This window comes from Camelus bactrianus, chromosome 11 (genome assembly GCF_048773025.1).
Source record: "Camelus bactrianus isolate YW-2024 breed Bactrian camel chromosome 11, ASM4877302v1, whole genome shotgun sequence".
NCBI lineage: Eukaryota > Metazoa > Chordata > Mammalia > Artiodactyla > Camelidae > Camelus > Camelus bactrianus.
In genome coordinates, this window is record NC_133549.1 from 67,511,450 (window position 1) to 67,527,033 (window position 15,584).

Here is a 15,584-nt window from a genome sequence, read left to right on the forward strand (position 1 = left end):
TGCAGTCCAGAGCCAGGGGCCAGACTGGGGAAGAAAGCGTTCCTTTCTGGGCACCCCTAGTCCTGGCACAATGGGATTTTCTAAAGTCCTAAAGGGTGAACAGCCAGATACCGTCTTCCTCCTTCTCGCTTGCTCAGCTAGAAGTGACTCCCGCAGAAGCAGCTTGCAGGAGTCTTCCCCTCAGAGGGCTCCCAGTTCGTGGGGGAAACGAGGCCCTGGTCACCATCATCGCTGCAAACTGAAGCCTGCAGACTCCCCAGGGGGCTCTAACCTCTGAGCTCCTTGCTGGGCTCTTGGCTAAAGGGGAGGAGGCTCTGAGTCAGGTGGGCCAGCGAGGTCTCTTCCGAGGTGGGAACAGAGAGGAATTCTTGTTGAGTAACTGCAAAGAGCAATTGGTGAGGACGAGGGTCTTGAAGGGTAGGAAAGTCTCCCCTGATTGTGGAGGAACTGCAGGAGCAGAGGCTGTGCCTGGGATCCACCCTGACAGCTCAGCCCGTAGACCCAGCACCATCCCCCGACCACTGCCCCTCTCACCTGGTCACTGGTGAAGGCTGGGCCAGAGGAGGGATTGCCCCAGAACCAGAGGTGATAGTTCTAGGCTGGGTTTGCCCAGGTGGGTGGAGGAGCTACTGTTTGTGTGTGCGTGTGTGCACAGAGGGGTCTGGAATTCAGGTGCCAGGAGCCCCCACCCCTTGCCTGCCAGGGCACACTTCAGTATCTTCTGGTTTGAGGTACTCCTTTCTCCCTTCATTTCTAGGAGGGAGAATGTTGATAGGAAGTTTCCTAGAGCCTTCCACTGTCATCTTGGCGGAGCTGTATGGGAAGGTCTGAGTGTGGGGGCTGATGAGCTGAGGGTGGGAGAACTGGAGTGAGCTTTGTACTTCAGCTGGGAGACCAACAGGGAGATCCAGGGAAGCCAGGAGTCAGGAGTCGTGGGTAGTCCCAACTGCTGCCTTCATTCTCCATCTCTCTGGCCTTCACTGTCCCTTCCCCACCCCACGTTTCCCCCAGGCCTGTCCTGCCCCTTGAACTGTAGCCAGCCAGAGCGCCATCTTGGCCACCTCTAGACACCCCACCTGGCTCTGGCTAGACATTGAGGCCAGAGGTCCTTGGTGCCAACCATGCCCAGCCTCCCCTCACTGCCAGCCTGGCACAATGACCAGCCCCGGCTGCCTTCCTGGCTCCTGCAACTTGCCTGTTTTCTTTCCAGGATGAGAATGACAACCCTCCCACCTTCAGCAAGCCTGCCTACTTCGTCTCCGTGGTGGAGAACATCATGGCAGGTACGGCCCAGGCGGGGGAGGCACGAAGGTGGGAAGCCAGCAGGCATGGTGCACACAGGATGTAGACCTGACCTTACACACAAAGGCAGGAGGCCCGTGACTTTCCTGTCTGTTTCCCATGACAAATGGGGCCCCTGGAGATGTCCAGCTGTCTGTACCTACTATGTTCATACACTCTACTAGGTTCTCAGTCCCTGCTCCCCAGCAGCTACAGGGAATCGCTGCGGGAGTCAGGGAATAGCTGGAATCAGACACCTGGAGTAGGGACAGTTGTAGGAGTCAGGGACATCTGGAGTCAGGGACAACTGAATTCAGAGACTGCTGGAGGAGTCAGGAGCGGCTAGAAGGGTCAGGAGCAGCTGGAGTCAGAGGTAACCTTCCCTGACACTGTGGGGCCTTCTAAAGAGAACCTTCAGGCACCTTCCTGGTGTCTGATGATTTGCTGGGCGGGTGCCAGGCTGTGCTCAGCCCACCCTTCCCTGTCCTAGGCCCAGGCCCAGGCCCAGGCCCAGTCCCAGTCCCAGTCCCAGTCCCAGTCCCAGTCCCAGTCCCAGTCCCAGTCCCAGGCATCCCCTGGAGAATATCCCTGCTGAAGTGCCCCCTGCACTCCCCACCATCCCCAGAGACCCTGACAAGAAGAGTCCTTCATCATGGCACTTAATCCTCTTCCAAGCCAAATGTGCCGGGATAAAGGAGTGCTCAGGGTAGGACTGAGAGTTTAGAGGCCCTACGGCTACCTGGAGAGCCCAGAGTGACCTGACTGTCCACAGCCCCCTGCCTGGTCCATTTTGCCCCCAGGGACCATTGATTCAGCAGCACGATAGTCACTGGTCTGCAGCTCAGCAAGAGCTACCATGGGTTGGGCCTGGGCCCTGCGTGCTTTATCCCGCGGGATCCACCACCAACCCACAAGTCGGGCTTTGTAGTTAGACCCAATTTACAGAGGGAGAAGCTGAGGCCTAGGTTTAGGTGCTTCCCAGAGGTCCCCCTGGATTCCAGCCTGGGTGTGATAACTCTGGAAGTCTGAACACTGATTCTCCTCGCCACGCTGTCTTCAAGGTTTGGCCAGGCAGCTGGAAAGGCTGGTCCCCCAACCCAGGATTTCACTGAGATGGGCATGAAGATGAGGGCCTTACCTGGACATTAAAGAGAAAATAAAAACCCCTCATGAACAAGATAAAATAAGACCAAAATTGAATATAATAAATGTAGAATAATTTAATATGGAGCTCCATATCTTTTTGAATTAAAGTCGAAGCTGGTCAATCTGAGTGCATTTATATGGTGGCCAGTCATGGAGGGATGGGGTGAGCTCTCTGAGGTTGGGCTAGTAGTGGGTTGGGGGAGGGAGGGGGCGGCCCGATCCATCCCAGGCTCCATCCCATCCCGTGGAGCCTTGTTGTCCCCACCACAGCACAGGAACACGGTTGCAGGTGGCTGAGCCCACTCTTCTCCCTGGGTTGCCTCTGCAGGAGGCTTCCTGTGTACTGAGGGCTGGTCACCGGGAGGTCCCAGCTCATACCCTGGGACCTGTGCCCCTGTCCTGCTCCCAGAACCTGGGACTGTGAGTCCAGGGTGAGCAGCCTCTGACCCCTATTGTCTCTTGAAAGGAGCCACTGTACTGTTCCTAAACGCCACAGACCTGGATCGCTCCCGGGAATACGGCCAGGAGTCCATCATCTATTCCTTGGAGGGCTCCTCCCAGTTTCGGATCAATGCCCGCTCAGGTGAGCCCTGCGGCCCTCATCCCCTGCTCCACAGCCAGCCCGGGGACTGGCCTCTGGGCCAGGGTCTCCTCCCTTTCATAGGATGCCCGTGTTTTCGAACAAGCCAGCTTTGAGCACTTGGTTTTATCCCTGAAATATTAATTTGAGTGAGATGACTGATCTTACCCCCGCCAGAAAAAAAATCACATGAGTTCATTCACCAAAGGATGTCTTTCAGTAGTGAAGAGCCCTGTTATATTTAAAATGTGTTTCATTTTACAAACATCTGTCTAACACACCACTCTTTGGGGACACCTTTCTTTAAGCCTAGGTGTCTCCTGCCTTAAGCTGCCAACCTCACTCTTGAATCCTGGCTCCTCTTCCTAACATGGTATGTGCCTCAGTTTCCCCACCTGTAGAGGATGCACATGTCAGGGCTGTTGTGTGAATTCAGTGAATCATTATAGAGAGCTCGGAGCTGTCCCTGGCACGTAGTAAGTGCTAAGAAGTTAGATTATCATCATTATTCTCCTTGGTCTTTTCACCCTGGGGCCTCCATCCCCAGCTCCCTGCTCAGCTCTCATTACTCTCCATTCTTCATTTCTTCATATGCCTCCCTCCAGCTCCCTCTCCTCCTTAAGGCTGGGAGGGAAGAAGGGCAGAAAAAAGCAACAAACGACCCCAGGCTTTCAAGGCAGAAGCTGGGAAAGGAGTAGGAGGCCCGTAGACATTCCTTCATACCTTCACTCAGATATCAGTGGGCGCCTGTTCTCTGCCAGGTGCTGTGCTGTGTGCTCAGGAACAGGAGGGAATAAGACCTCACGGCGTTCCGAGTCAGCTCAGTGGGCATGCAAGGCTCCCACTTCCAAGTTCCCATTTCTGTATTAGGTAAGGGAACTGTAGATGCCAAACGGGCAAACCCTGAAACCTCAGTGGCTTAACACAACCAAAATTCTAACTCACACACCAGTCCAGTGCTGTGTTCAGTGGACAGCTTTCCACATAGTGATTCTGGGACCCAGGCCCCTTCTCTGTTGTGGCTCCAGGGTCACTGCAGAAGGGAAAAGAGAACATGGGGCCTTGCGCCAGCAGGTGTTTATGGGTCAGGCCTGCAGGTAACATACATCACTTGTGCCCACATCCCATGGGCCAGAACCAGGCAATGGCCCTTCCCAGATGCAAGGCAGGCTGGGAACAGCATAGTCCCTGGCCTGGCAGCCCCCCTCCAGCAATCATTCCAGCCTGGGAAGGAGTGGGAATCTGTGATGGACACTGGCCTTTCCTGCCACAGGTGGGCAGTGGCCCAGCAGGGCACTGAGTCTTCCTGTTATCCATGCCTCCCTGCTTGGAGTCTACTTTCAGCCTCTCTTTCATCCCCCTTTCCTGGAAGCTTGGGGAGCAGGTGGCTGGTGCTGACACATAAAAACTGAACACCTCCAGGGCCATCCTGAGCCTCCTGTTCCACCTCTAACGAAACAGGGGCCTCCCTCCCTGCTCCCAGAAGCATCCACCCTCAGCAAGCCCACATTTCTAGGGAGTGCAAAGTAATGTTGTTAACATTATCCAAGTGCTCAGCTCCGTTCTAAGTGCTCTGCCCAGTATCAGCACCCCTGTGTGAGGCAGGTATTGGCCTGACATCATCCCCATTTTCCAGATAAGGAAACTGAGGCATAGGAGAGGGTAAGTTACTTGACTGAGGACTCACAGAAGCTGAACTTCTGACTCTGGAGCGCACACTTTCCACGCTCCATCCTATAAAGCCACAGAGAGCCGCACACCGCCCCCCGGATACAGCGGCGAGCACGCTGACCTTTCAGCACCTACTCCTGCCTCCCCAGTCAGGGACTCCATCTCCACCCCCGGGCCTTTAATAATGCCACGGACATTTTCTTGCTGCCTTAACACAGCTCCTTCAGCTCCAAAGGTGTAAGCGTTTTCCTCTGAGCGCCATGTTCAAATTAGCCAGGCCCGCTCCACAAAGGTGGCCTTAATTGGATCTAATTTCCCAGACAGGAGGAGCCATCTATCATGGCGACAAGTTCATGTTTAAAACTTTTTAGAGATTAATTTCTTCCTTGCCCTTCCAATTAATTGACACCACCCCAGCAAGGAATGTGGCTCAGCGGGCAGACCTTTGCCAGTCTTTTGTTCCTGGCCTTAGCACCTTCACTGCCCTGGACCTCACCCCCAGCTCCCTTCTCAGCCCTGCACAGGCCAGGGGACAGGCCAGCATGGCAGGAAGCATGAAAGTGGAAGGAGTCCTATGGACCACTAGTCCAGCTGCTTTATTTTATGGTAGAATAAACCAAGCACAGAAACATTCAGTAACTTGCCCAAGGTCACACAGCTCAGGCAATAGGGATAATAAGATGAATAGCATACTTGGAGAATTCTCACAGCCCACTGGAAGGAAATGAGCATTTTCTGAGTGTTGGAACTGAGTGCTGCGAACCTACAGTTATTTAATTCTTATGACAGCTCTGATTCAAAGGCGTACTAATCTCCCTTCTACAGATGAGAAAACTGAGACTCAAAGAAATTAAGTAACTTTTCCAAGGCCAAGCATCTGGAAAGGGCCATAATCAGAATTCAGATCTGTTTCGCTGTCATCAAAGCTTAGGCTCTTTCCTGTGGCCCATGTGAGCTAGGAGGAGGCCTGGCTACCATAATGAACTGAAGCTGTTTTGTGCTGGCTCACACCTGCTCACGAGAGCTAACTGTCTACTCCTCCCAACTCCAGGTTCAATGCCGTCAAGTTGGTAGCTTAAAATGGGCCCTGGTGGGAATATTTATAACCACAGAAATCAGCAAATGCCTTTTTTCCCCTTGGGGAGCCAGTTGTCAAACACTGACTGTCACACTGTTACCAGGTGACTTCCATATTTTAGTTTACCGAAATACAAAGCAAAGCCAAAAACAGGCTGACAAAAATTATGGTCTATTTTAAATGTTGATGTTTAATAGAATAAGTTGTTTCTACACTAAAAAATTCAAGGCATTATAATTAGCCACAAGGAAATTATTTTATAAGTGTTAAATCCCAATGCACTATTGGTTGAGCTGTCCAGAATGAGTCACAAGTTGGAACATGTGTGAAACAGTGTGTTTCAGTCTTGTTGCTGTATTTCTGTGACCCTATGAATAAACAGTGCCAGATATTGTTCTAAGCTTCCCACAATGTTAACTAAGCTAATCCCATGACAGCCCTATGAGGTCAGCCCTATTATTCCTTTTAACCAGATGAGGAAACTGAGGCACAGGGATTTAAGTAACTAGTTCCAAGTGATAAAACCAGTAAGATACCGTGTGTCGGGACTGTGATCCAGTGCGGAGAGCCCTTCGTGTTGGGACATGGGATGTGGCCGGAAAGGCGGCTGCCCCCTCACCTGTCACACAACACACATTCATGGGGAACCTGGTGCTAAACCATCTGTAGATGATCTGCTTCTGGGCCAGGGTTTTCTATGTAGCAGAACAGCTCCCTTTCTGTGATCAATTGAAAGTCAACCCTCAACACAAGGGTTTGAAGAATACAAGAAAAACAAAAAGAAAATAATTAAATTTTAAAAATCCCATAAGATAATGTCAAAAGTCTAAGTGAGAGGTCCTTTGTGACTGAGCTTGAGGCCAAATGTCCCCCCTGCCCTGTTCTCTCGCTCCTAATCCCATAATCAGCCTAGATTTTCCCATATCTGATAATTCCTCATGAGGTTATATTGCCCAGCTTTGGGATTTGGGTTCCTGAGGCCTGGGTGCTATGCCCTCTCCCCACAGTGAGCACCGTGTCCCCCCGCCCCTGGTGCACACACGAGCACACATGTGCTGCCAGGTTACTTGCTCTTGAGAGCATCTCTTTCACACTCATGCTTCTTCCTCCTCCCCCATCTCTCCCTGGCCCACCCAAACCCTCTGATGTGCACCCCTCTCTCCTGCAGGTGAAATTACCACCACCTCCCTGCTTGACCGTGAGACCAAGTCTGAGTACATCCTCATCGTACGGGCAGTGGATGGGGGCGTGGGCCACAACCAGAAAACCGGCATCGCCACTGTGAGTGCCCACCCTTCCTGTGTCCCTGGCTCCCTATTTGCCTACTGGGCTGCTGCCCCCAGCTCTTAGACCCCTGGGCTCTTGTGTCCTGGGGCAGTGTGAGGGAGTGGAGTGAAGGTGGCAGGTTCCAATTCATTGTCAGCCAAGGTCAGCCCTCGGGCCTCCGCAGCAATGGGAAGAAAGGCATTCCCACCTGGGACGAGGGGGCACTCTGGAGGAGCAAATACTCCCTCTGCTCCCGAAGACCAGCTGGGCAGAAGGCATGAGCCCTATAGGCCCCTCCCTGCCTTGGCAGGAAGAAGGGCTCCTGGGGGCTTGTCACCCCTCCACCATTCCCCTGCAGTGCTGAGAAATGATGCATAGGTTTCCCGCCCATGAGCAGGTAGGACCCATGAAGGCCTAGAGCTCCAACCAAGGCCTTGGTGCCTCTGAGAGTAGGAAGCTAGAGGAAGGCCACTTGAGGGTCCTGATTGAGCTCTTAGCTGCAGAAGAGGTTGGGGGAGTCAGAGGCCCCCCTCTGCGGAGAGGATGCAGGAAGAGCAGCTGACAGGTCCCTCCAGCCACTCCCCTCCTCATCCTCATTCACTTTCTTGCTCTCCCTCGGGAGACCTCTCCAGACCTCTCTCCTCGGCCCTCACCGACTCACGGCAGTTGACCCTATCCTTATCCAGCCAAAGGGGCTGGAGTTGCTATCACTTGGCCAGGGACTTGGCAGAGAATCCCCAGTGCCTTATTCATGGAAGGCCCCTGCTAATAGGACTCAGAGCTCTATAAATAATTTACCTGAGGGGCAGGTGAGCAAGGAAATTGCTTGGCTTATAGCAGAGACTGACGGCAGAAACTCTAGGGATTCTATCAGATTCTACCCCCAACTTCCCCCACCCTGTCAGTCACCTTCAGCCTAGACTAGGGGTGGGCGGAAGGAGTCCCAGGTCACAGGAAGGATTTCAGGGGTCATCTCCTCCATTCCTCTGCTTCCTGATTGGGCAGCACCTAAACCCTCTGAAGGGTCTTGGCTCCCTCCTGTGCTTGAAAGCCCAGGTCCTGCCCTGAGGCCGCCAAAGCAGGTGGAGCCAGTGGAATTTAATGCCTAGTTGCCCCATAGGCTTCTGAGTGTGTCCCCCATCAGGGCGCTGTCCTTGTGCAGCTCAGCTAGGTGCGTCCCACAGCGCCCCTTGTGGCTTCACAGGTGAACATCACCCTCCTGGACATCAATGACAACCACCCCACCTGGAAGGACGCCCCCTACTACATCAACCTGGTAGAGATGACCCCCCCAGACTCTGACGTGACCACGGTAAGTTGTGGCAGGAAGCAGAGCTGCCAGGCTGCCTTGAGAGGGTGTCTGCCATTCCCGCATGATCCCTGTGGGCCTGCCAACGTGGGGCTGATGGACTTAATGTTTCCCTCTGAGCCAGCTCTTGGAGCGGAGTTACACGAGCTCTCCAATGTGGTGGAAGGTAGTCGGAGGTTGGGGGTAAAGCCCTCACACAGCCCTTGGGGACCGTGGACTCCAGGCTTTATCAGAGGAAGCACAGGCAGCCCACGGGCAGTGCCAAGGGAGCTAGGGCTGGTTCAGCTAGCAACCACCCTTACTCTGAGACCCTAGGTCTCTGGCCGCCCCCTCAGGAGAGCCCCCAATCTCCTCTGGCAAGACACAGGTTCCTCCCTCAAATTGCACAAGCTTCAGCTCTGCCCCCAGCACCTTCCTTCACCACTTCTGTCACTGCACCCATCAGCCTGGGTCAGTTGGCCCAGGGCTGCCCCAGCAGGGGGTTTGAAATTCATCCAGGGGTTGTCTGGCATGGGATGTTCCAGGCTCCTGTGCATGCTGTGTGTAGGGATGTGACTCTGGGAGAGGGAGACATGGCCAGTCTCGGGGCGTCCAGAAGGGAGACCAGCATCCTGGGGAAGCTGAGGAAAGCCAGGGTTGAGCACCCCACTCGATCTGCTCTGCTCTGAGACTCACATTCGTGAAGCCTTCTCCCCCACCCCATATTTGTGCCCCATCTGGCCTCATCTGGGGAGGCTTCTTCCCAAATGTCTGGCCCCACAGACCCCAGCCAGCCCTGTGACGGACATGAACCTGACAGCTCACCACAACCCCATAACTAAATGTCTGTGACATGCGGTGCCGCACTGGCCACTTCCCATGAATTCTCTCATCCTCATGGCGATCCCACGGGGCAGATGGTTTCCTTGCTTCCATTGTACGATGGAAGACTTTGAGGGGTTTCCCCAAAGTCCCAGAGCAAGCAGCCTAACAGATAAATACAGATTGTGGGTCAGCTCTGAAAGGAAGATGGAAAATAGTAAGACAATGCCAGGATCGAACCCAGGTTTCACTGACTTTGAAACTGCCTAGCCTGGACTTTATCCCTCTGCTGGCTCAGGTGCTCTGACAGGTGGCCCAGCTCCTGAGAAGCTGGAGAACTCTGGTGGGATGGGAGAAGGGATGGTAACTTTCATATCCAGCTCCCTAGGAAGGCTGCCCCGCCCTGAGTTCAAGCAACCTTGGGCGGGTGATGCCTAGCCCCCCAGCCCCAACCCTCATCAACCACAGGCAGTAGTAGTGACAAAGTGCACCTGGTCTATATGGGCGAGGACATTAACCTGGAAGGAAGGACAGTGAGAGGTTGGCCATCACTTCTGTCCTGTTTTTCTTTTTACACGTTCAGGATATGAATGACTCTCAAATGGTGGGCAGGTCCCCCTCCTAAGGATTCCAGTTGGGTGGGGGTGAGGGATCTGGAATCCGTGTTTTCTTAAAGCCTCAGGTGGGGGGGTTCCTTCCAGCTCAGAGCCAGATTTGACAAGCACTCCCCTAGGGCATTTGCACTGCGCTCCCTAGGGCTGCAGATCAGATGGGCACTCTCTGCTGCCACCTTGTTGGCACTTGGGCTCTAGACGAGGACAATCCCAGCCAGGGACTGCAAGAGCTGTAATATTTGAGAGAATTTTTATGACTATTCCTTTTGAAATTGTTTTGCTACGACAAACTCAATTAATAGAAGGGCTTCTTGATTTCTGGCATCCTGGCAATCATCACACGTAACTGGGAATTCCAGGGAATTCTGGAAAATTGGGGCAAGATACCCACTTCTGTACACCTGTCTCGTCATCTTCTTACTTTGCTTTATGTGTCTGGGGAATTTGTCCCAGAGGGAATGGGGGGCAAGTGAGGGAGGTGTCCTTGCGAGTAAGTGGCTTCATGGGACAGCAGCCAGGGTTCCATTACTGAAGAGTCTACTTGCTGGCAAAGAGTAGGTCTCCCAGGCTGAGGCTGCACTTGGCCTTGGGCATTTCCCAGACTAGGTCCCCAGCAGTCTTCTCTGGGTCTCCAGACTGGTTCCCAACTCACCCTTATAAAAGTCAGAGTTCTTACCGGATTTACCTGGCCCACAGGATCTGCCCCACCTTAACTTTGGGGAGATGTACATGTGAGCCCATCCCTCATACAGAGCAGGCGTGGCCATTCCTCCCCCAGGTCGGAGCAGCCACTCCAGCTTTTCAGTGACCCACTGTTGGTCGTGTTTGAGACCTGAAAAAAAAAGTGTTAATGACTCAGAAGTTCAAAAAGAAAAGAGCAGAATCAAAACTAAAACTTGCTATGTTAAACATCTGCCAAATATATTATGACCCCTTGAGTAATTATGAAATTTAGTGTGTTTAAAAATGTCATTGCATTTGAGGACGAATTATGGGTTCAATTTTCTAGAATTCTGGAGAATTTTCCAGAATTCTCTGAAATTCCCAGTTATGTGTGATGATTGCCAGGATTCCAGAAATCAAGAAGCCCCTGAATGAATCGAGTTTGTCATAGTAAAATAGTTTCAAAAGGAATAGTCATAAAAACTCTCTCAAATTTTATAGCCATGAGATGTATGTGTGCATATATATGTGAGTACATTGTCATACCTCTGAGGGGGCCCCTGGGGCCTTCTCAGGCCTCACAATGGCCCTGGGTGAGGTGTAGCTGTGGCTGAGGTGCGAGAAAAGTGGGCTTCAGGGAAGGGAACAGCTAACCCAGAGGTGACATTAAAGAGGAGGTGATATGTGAGTGGAAACTGGCCCACCTCCTGACTCATCTCCCACCACCCTTCTCACACCCACCACAGACCCCCCAGCGCACGTACGCACACACGCGCGCACGCACACACACAGGCCTTTCAGTTTCCTGAGCCTACTGAATTCTCTTCCACCTTGGAGCCTCTGCACAAGCTCTCGCCACCCCTCGGGGTGCTGCTCTTCCACTACTCCCTGACCCCTGCTCTATCCGTGGCTGCCTCTTCTCCATCTGTCCCAGTTTACAGTGCCACTCCACAGACAGCCTCGCCTGATGACCCTGCCTTCTCACTATACTGTTTCTTTCAGAGCTGGCCCCACAATCTGTATTTACCTGCTAGGTTGCTTGCTTATTAAGAGGCAGTGTAGCTTAGTGATTAAGTGGGCAGCCCCTGGTACCAAAATGTCTGGGCTCTAATCCCAGCGATACCACTTATCAGCTGTGTGACCTTGGGCAAGTCACTTAACTTCTCTGTGCTCCAGCCTTCTCAAGTAGAAAATGGGGATAAAGTCTCTACTGATAGAGTTGTAGTCATACTTAATGAGCCAAAATACACAAAGTACACCAGCACACAATGAAGTGGTCCACGAATGAGAGCTGTGGTCACCATCAGCTGCCTCCCCTGCTGGAATCACATCTGTCTTCTTCACTGTAGCCCCAGCGCCTAGCAGAGTGCCAGGCACATTGTAAGTGTTCAGTATTTGTGAGTGAGAGTTGATGGACTTGTTCGCCTTTCTTCTGCACCCTGCCTGGCCCCCGACTCCACCAGGTTGTGTCGAGTCTTCCTTGTCAGGCGGAGATGAGGGCATGTGACCCAGGACTTCCTGAGGGCTCCTCTAGAGCCCCTGGAGTCTGAGGTACAGGGTGATTCCAGTGATTTTTTTCCAAAGCTGTGAGCAGACAGGCTTGTGTGGCGTTTGTGTGCACCGGAAGCTGGCTGGGCGCGTCTGTGGTCTGTGTGCGCACATGCACCGCAGGCGTCCACCTGCACGGGCGTGAGCTTGCAGAGGGGCTGTTCTCTGTTTGCAAGTGAGATTTTGGCCCAACTCTCTCCCTCCTAGCTCCTGCAGCCTCCTTCAAGGACCTGGCTGATGGGCATTGATTTAGAGCCTTTCAAAGCCCTCCAGCAAAATAAAGAAGAGGGGAGAGGGAGAGAATTATTCCCCGTCAGGCCAGGAGAAAAATGACGAGCGTGAAATGGGAAATAAATGAGGGGAAAGTACTGAGATTCTATACAATTGTCCAGCAGGGAGTTTGCGGGAGGGGTCCCAGCCACTGCCCTCTCCCATGCCTCCACCCCACCCCATGAGCAGGGAGTGAGCCAAGGGGTCAGAAGTCAGTGCCCACCGGCCAACCACCGTCACTTGGAAGCAGCTACCCCAGGCACCCTCTGGTGCTCAGGGGTAGGAGGAGGTATCTCTGCACATTCAGCCCCAGGCTGCTGCCCTGGAACTGCTCTGTACCTCAGTTTCCCCATCCAGAGAAATGGGAATAAAAACTGTCTCCCTCCTCTAACTTGAGAGAGGCATTGTAGAAACATGAGGCTTGCTGGTCTCCTCGTCCATCAGTGGGATGACTTTGCCTGGCAGAAATGATGCCAGGAGAGCCTATGAGCCCTGTCTACTGTTGTCAATACAGGGGTGATGGGGTCCCCATTATAGAGGCTGGGGCAACTGAGCCCCATGTCCACAGAGCAGTGAGGGCTCCTCAGGCCTGAAGGGCTGGGGCCTCCCCGTCTCCATCACCCCTCCGTACAGCAAAGCTGGGAAGGGAGAAGACGGGCTGAGTGGCTGGGGTGGGAGGAGGGCCACCCACTCTCTGATGCAGAGGAGAAGTCCTGCTGCAGAGGCTTGGGGTTCAGCGCCAACATTGGCCTCTCTCCCTGGCCTTCCCAGGGCCCAGGGGCAAATGGGAGCCCTTGACAGGACCACCCATTTGTCTGTTCTGGTCTGGTGGCCCCTGAGACACCTCTGGCTGGGGATTAAGCCAGAGGAGGGACAGATTCTGCTGCCAAAGCACAAAAGGCCCTACATCAAGTAAGATGAGGGAGCTGACGAGGCCGGGCTGTCATCACTGAGTGTCCTGGAGTTAAGAATGATACTGTCCTGATGCAGCCCCAGGGAGTGTGGTCACCACCCCTCATTGATCTTGTCCACTTCTGGTGCCACAGTGGCCCCTGCAGCACAGGCTGAGGGATGGGTGCCACTGCTGTCTTGGGACAATAGGAGGCCTCCAGGGTGGGAGCTGGGTTGGACCCCAGGCTGGTGCTGTGTGACCTTGAGTCTGACCCTTGCCTCTCTGAGCTCTGCTTGCACCTTGTGGGAGGTAGGTGATAGAAAATTTCCCTACAGAGCAAAGGATTGGTGGGCATGGGGACCCAGGAAAGAGCAGGCTGTAGGGTTTGTTGCCCTGGGTTAGGACAGCTCTGAGCTTGATCCTTTTGTGGGGTGGGGCTTACAAGTGGAGAACCAAGTGAGGGGGGCTGGAAAGTTAAAGGAGCCAGAGTGTCTGGGGCACCTGTCTTGAGACCCTACCCCAACACGGGGATGGCCTTCCTCCCCACTCCAGGGAAACAGCCCTCTCCCTCCTCCAGCTTCTCCCTCTCCCAGCTTCTCCCTTTCCCAGCTTCTCCCTCTCCCAGCCCCGTAACTGTCCCAATGTGCTGGGACCCACCCTCCAAACCAGGGGACTTATCCATGGCTTCCTTCCCATGCCCTGTCGTCCTTGCTGTCACAGAGGCAATTCTTCTCAAATTGCTTCATAATCAAAAGCTCCAAAGAAAAGAAGAGAGGGTTTGATGACCAAGAACGCAGTTCTCAAAATCCAGGGTTTCAAATCCAGCCAAGGATCTGGACCCCCTCAGCCCTTCTCAGCCCCAACCCTGATGGTCGTGGGCCTACAGGGACCCTACTCTGTTCCCCTAAAAGTCCATAAACATGTTACCCCACGTGTCTGGAAAGGAAGGACACTAAAATGTGCCGGCAGTGTGGCCTGCTGGAGCGGACTTCCTTGCTAGGAGACTTTGAGAGACTCACTGTGCTTCATCTGTGAAATGGGCTTAATCATAGGTATCCTTCTCATAAGACTTTGACGCAATATGTGGAGAAGGCCTGGTGTTGATGAGGTACTGGGAGCCTCCTGTGTACTAGGTGTTGCTTTTACAGATCAGAAGCTGAAACTTAAGTGGGGAAAGGGACTTACCTAAGGTCAAAACTGAGTAGATGATGAAGCCAAGGAGCCCAGGGTTTCCACTGCTGACTCATCTTCTGAACCTCCTGCCTCCCGATCCCCAGAGACCCCCCCTGCTGGAGCCAGGCAGTGAGGTGCTGGGACCAGTGTGTGAGCTCAGACAACCTGGGCAGATATCCCGGGCCGCAGAGACACCCTCCCTGGATTGGGCTCAGTGGAGGGCTTGGTTCCCTTCCCGGCAGGTGGTGGCCGTGGACCTGGACCTGGGGGAGAACGGCACCCTGGTGTACAGCATCCAGCCGCCCAACAAGTTCTACAGCCTCAACAGCAGCACGGGCAAGATCCGCACCACCCACGTCGTGCTGGACCGGGAGAACCCCGACCCCAACGAGGCAGAGCTGATGCGCAGGATCATCGTCTCTGTTACAGACTGTGCGTGCCCCTCACATCCGGGCTGGGGCCCCTGGTACTCGGGAACCTGGGGACCTCCCCCCGCAGCGTCCTGGAGCCCACCCAGGCAGGCTGTGTTTTGATGACTAAGGGTGGAGTGACACCCACTTCCCAGTTGTGACCCCAGTAGAGCACCCTCATGGGGCAAAAGGGGCTGGGGGTGCAAGGCCCAAGATGCTTCCTGGCAGGGCCTCTGGGATGAAGGGCCACTGAGCCATCTTTCTCCCTGCCCCTCATTTTCCTGCATCTCTTCCCCTCTCCTCTTCCCCTCTCTCCCTGGTCCCCCCAGGTGGCACGCCCCCTCTGAGAGCCACCAGCAGTGCCACAGTGTTTGTGAACCTCTTGGATCTCAATGACAACGACCCCACCTTTCAGAACCTGCCTTTTGTGGCTGAGGTGATTGAAGGCACCCCTGCGGGGGTCTCCATCTACCAGGTGAGTTTCCCTTTCCTGGCCTGAGATCCTGCTCTCTGTCGTCTGCCTCACCTCATCCCAACCAGCCAGAAAGGGGGCAATAGGTACCATGTGTGCCTCGTCTTGGGCATTTGGAAGGGGCAGGGGAGGCTGGCCAAGACCACCAGATGGAACACAACAGACGGGTCGGGTTGCAGAGCCAGTGCTCCTAGAGATGGTGATAGAAGGCTTCCTGGAGGAGGAGGGGCTTGTGCTGGGTCTTGAAGGGAAAGTTCCACAGGAGATGGTTAAAGGCGGAGGGAGGGAGGCAAAAGCTGAATCCTAGGAAGCCAAGTCAGGTTATTTCTCAGGGCCTGATTACGGAGGTCTGGCCCAAGACCCTTAATACCTCATGCCTACAGGTGATTCTGTAGATGGTTCTACAACAC

At 53.9% G+C, this 15,584-nt stretch overlaps 1 protein-coding gene across 10 annotated transcripts in view; it reads left to right on the forward strand.

The window, feature by feature from the left end:
* CDH23 (cadherin related 23) overlaps positions 1-15,584 on the forward strand; it is a 389,679-nt gene that overhangs the window by 270,142 nt on the left and 103,953 nt on the right. For all 10 annotated transcript variants that reach the window (XR_012510294.1, XR_012510295.1, XR_012510293.1 and 7 more), the window contains exons 18-23: positions 1,211-1,283; positions 2,894-3,010; positions 6,925-7,037; positions 8,227-8,334; positions 14,535-14,724; positions 15,032-15,177. Coding sequence is in view for 7 of the 10 variants with exons in the window: in XM_074374170.1 (XP_074230271.1) it covers positions 1,211-1,283; positions 2,894-3,010; positions 6,925-7,037; positions 8,227-8,334; positions 14,535-14,724; positions 15,032-15,177 (747 nt within the window). In the remaining 3 variants the exon portion in view is untranslated. The remainder of the gene's footprint in view (positions 1-1,210; positions 1,284-2,893; positions 3,011-6,924; positions 7,038-8,226; positions 8,335-14,534; positions 14,725-15,031; positions 15,178-15,584) is intronic.